The 3,250-nt window shown below is 60.2% G+C and overlaps 1 protein-coding gene across 1 annotated transcript; it reads right to left on the reverse strand.

Moving 5' to 3' along the window:
- Positions 1 to 57: 57 nt before the first annotated feature.
- Positions 58 to 2,441, reverse strand: LILRA6 (leukocyte immunoglobulin-like receptor, subfamily A (with TM domain), member 6). Its single transcript, XM_010836899.1, has 4 exons — positions 1,856 to 2,441; positions 1,603 to 1,638; positions 1,160 to 1,444; positions 58 to 1,001 (listed from the first exon to the last, which is right to left on the reverse strand). The coding sequence occupies exons 1-4, from the start codon at positions 1,902 to 1,904 to the stop codon at positions 58 to 60; spliced, it is 1,314 nt and encodes a 437-aa protein (XP_010835201.1). The 5' UTR covers positions 1,905 to 2,441.
- Between the last annotated feature and the right edge of the window lie 809 nt (positions 2,442 to 3,250).

Consider the following 3,250-nt stretch of genomic DNA (forward strand, 5'->3'; position numbering starts at 1 on the left):
TGACCCTCCCAGCTCCTCTCAGCCCGTCTGTGTGCGTCTCCTTAATCTCCGTGCCTCTCACTCCTGTTTCCACGTTCCCCCCCAGACCCCTGCCCCACCTGGGCCTGTGCTCCAGGACCCTCTCCCCGGACCCGTCACCACCAGGGCTGACCCTCGTCCAGCGCCCTGAGCAGACAGTCGGGACATGGGCCAGGACAGGGGCCCCTCACCCGCAATCAGGATGTCCAGGGGGGCACTGGGAGCTGACCACGCATAGGAGTTGTGTCCGCTGTAGCATCTGTACTGGCCCCCGTGGGCGCGGCTTACGCCGCCCAGAGGGAAGTCGGGGCTCTGCTGCCCTTCTAGACGGAGGGGCGGGCTGAGCCCCTCGTCCTTGGTCAGAGCGAAGCTGCCAAAGCCGGCCTCTGAGCGACACTGGAGGGTCAGGTTGTCTCCGGCGAGCACGAGCAAGCCAGGCTGGGAGGACAGGGAAGGTGCCCGGGACAGGCCTGCAGACAGGGCATGGAGGCACAGGGCTGCACACCAGCCCTGCTCCTGGGGCTGCAGAGAGAGCTGTCCCCACTCCCTCCCGAGGCTCCCGCCCACGTCCTGCCCCAGGATCCCAGTGTCCCTGCCCCTGTCTCTCCCAGGGCTCATGGGGCATAAGGCTGAGGTCAGGGGTCTGTCTAGGAAATAGAGGGGCCTGGGGGCCTCACCTGTGACCTGGAGATGCAGAGGGTCACTGGGGCGCGACCACAGATAGGGCTGGGTGCTGGGAGCATCATAGCACCTGTAGGTCCCCCCGTGGGAGGTGGTCACGGGGCCCACAGGGAACACAGCCTGTTCCCGCCCCTGGTTCCCATAGCTCCTTGACGCCTTGTGTCGGAGCGGGTCAGCGCCTCCCTCCTTCAGCAGGTGCAGAGCGCCCGCTGCATACTGTGAACTGCACGTGAGGGACACGCTGCCTCCTGCGGCCACCACAGGGCTGGGCTGGGCGGACAGGGAGGGCGCCCTGTACACTCCTGGGGGCGAGGGGCTGTGTTAAAGGGGGACCTCCACCCAGTGACCCCCGGTGTGCGCTGGGAGGGGAGGGGCCCCCTGAGCCCACACTCTGCTCCTCTGCCCGTGAGGAGGCTCCCACAGTGGGAGGGACCTGGAGGGACCTGCCCCGCCCTCTTACCTGTCACCACCAGGGGCAGGGGGTCACTCCGCTGTGACCAGCCATTCCTGCTGTGATATGCACACCAATACTGTCCAGCATCACTTGAGCTCGAGGATGCAAAGTGGAACCAGGCCTTGTTCCTGGAGCCCTGGGGGGCCTTAGCCTCCCAGTATACAGAGTCCCCCTCTTTATACAGATGGTAGACATCAGCCAGCAAAGACCCCTGACACCAGATGGTCACAGGGCTCCCATGGGTGACCATGGTGCCTGGGTCAGCCCAGATGGAGGGTTTGGAGAGAACCTCTGGAAAGGAATCAGACCCAAAGAGTCAGGGTGCCTTCTCCCCCAGGTTCCCCAGCTGTCACCCAGGCCCCTCCCCGACGGGCCACCCGCGGCCCCGACCCGCTGTGTTCCCCACTGACCAGGGGTGGTGGGTGGAAGCAGGAGGTCTTGGGGCTCACCTGGTTGTCCCTGGTTCCACGGGCCCCAGCACATCCCTAGAAGAGAGTTCCCTGTGAGCGCCCGGCCCCACCACACGTCCTGGACGCTCCAGATCTGCTCTGCACCCTGAGGTCTGGGGTCAGATCCAGGCTGAGGACATTCCCCTCTCCCTCAAGAAAGTCTGTCCCCACGGAACCTCCTGCGTCCTGGGGCCGTCAGGGACCAGATGTGGGAGGAGAGGGGTTCCCACCCACTCCCTTCTCGGAAGCTCACCAAGGCAGAGAAGGGCGGTGAAGGTCAGGGTCGTGGCGCTGCCTCTCATGGTCCCCAGCAGAGCAGGCGACCTACAGAGACCTCAGAGCCCGCAGGACAGACAGACGCACTGGGCGTGAAGGTCCGGGCTCGGTGGCGCCCGTCTTGGGTTCCTCCTGAGCCTCGCTCCACTCTCTGTGAAGGATGGGGCTGAGGCGACCGTGGTCTCTCGGGGCCTTTCTGACCAGATCAGACTTACCGACACCCCCTTCTGCCCCGCCACTCTGCCTGCCTGTTCCGTCTCCTCCTCGTGCCAAGTCTGGATCTGGAGAGTGACCTCACGTCCCAGAGTGCAAGGCTGCAAGAAGCCGGGCAGGCCCCGGAGCCATCTGAGTGCCTGTCCCGGTTCTTACTCTGCCTCCCACAGGGGTTGTGTGATCTTGGGCAAGTAGCTTCCCTTTCCTGAGTTTCTGCAAACGTTCTTCCTTTCTTCTGTCAGCTAGTCCAGTTCGTCGGTATTTGTTGGGCAATGACCATGTTCTGCCATGGTGACAGAGCCTGGAATTTCCTTGGTGACGCCATCAAATTCCTTCCCTGGACTTGTGGGGCTCAGATGAATAAAAACAGACAGAACAAACATTTACCCGGCAAACAGTTCAGCTGACTCTTGTGAGACTGTTAGGAGTTGAAAGAAAACAGGGAACCATGAGTACCTTTAACAGATAGACGTCATGAAGCCTGGGTCCTGGCTGGGAGGTGTGTCTGATGGGTGAACAGGCAGGAGCTACTAGCTCAGGGGCAGCGGCAGTGGAGGCAGTGGCATCCCAACCAGACAGACCTTGAGCTGCTCTCAGAATTGAGAGCAGTGAGGGGGGAGGCAGGGGTGTCGCCACACTGGGTCTTGAGTGCATGTAAGTGTTTGGGTTTTTATCTTTAAAGCAGTGGGAAGGTTTTCAGCAGCAGACAGTATGAAGTGATTTCTAGTTTAGAAAGATTACCACCATGTGGAGAGTGTAACGCAAGAGGGCTCTATTGATAATGAACCCCATTCACAGTAAAATACCAACATTGATCTGGCTTCTGGATGGTGTGTTGACCAGTGTTTTAAGTCGTTCACATAGATAAACCTTACGGGAACGTATAACTCGAAATATATTTACACTGGGTTTCCCTGGTAGCTCAGACGGTACCGTCTACCTGCAGTGAGGGAGACCCAGGTTCAATCCCTGGGTCATGAAGATCCCCTGGAGAAGGAAATGGCAACCCACTCCAGTATTCTTGCCTGGAAAATCCCTTGGACAGAGGAACCTGGCGGGCTACAGTCCATGGGGTTGCAAAGAGTTGGACATGACCGAGTGACTTCACGTATTTTACACTGGAATGAGAAAGGAAGGCTTCTTGGTCCAGCAGGTTGGA

Source organism: Bison bison, unplaced genomic scaffold (assembly GCF_000754665.1).
Source record: "Bison bison bison isolate TAMUID 2011002044 unplaced genomic scaffold, Bison_UMD1.0 scf7180017845713, whole genome shotgun sequence".
Classification (NCBI taxonomy): Eukaryota; Metazoa; Chordata; class Mammalia; order Artiodactyla; family Bovidae; genus Bison; species Bison bison.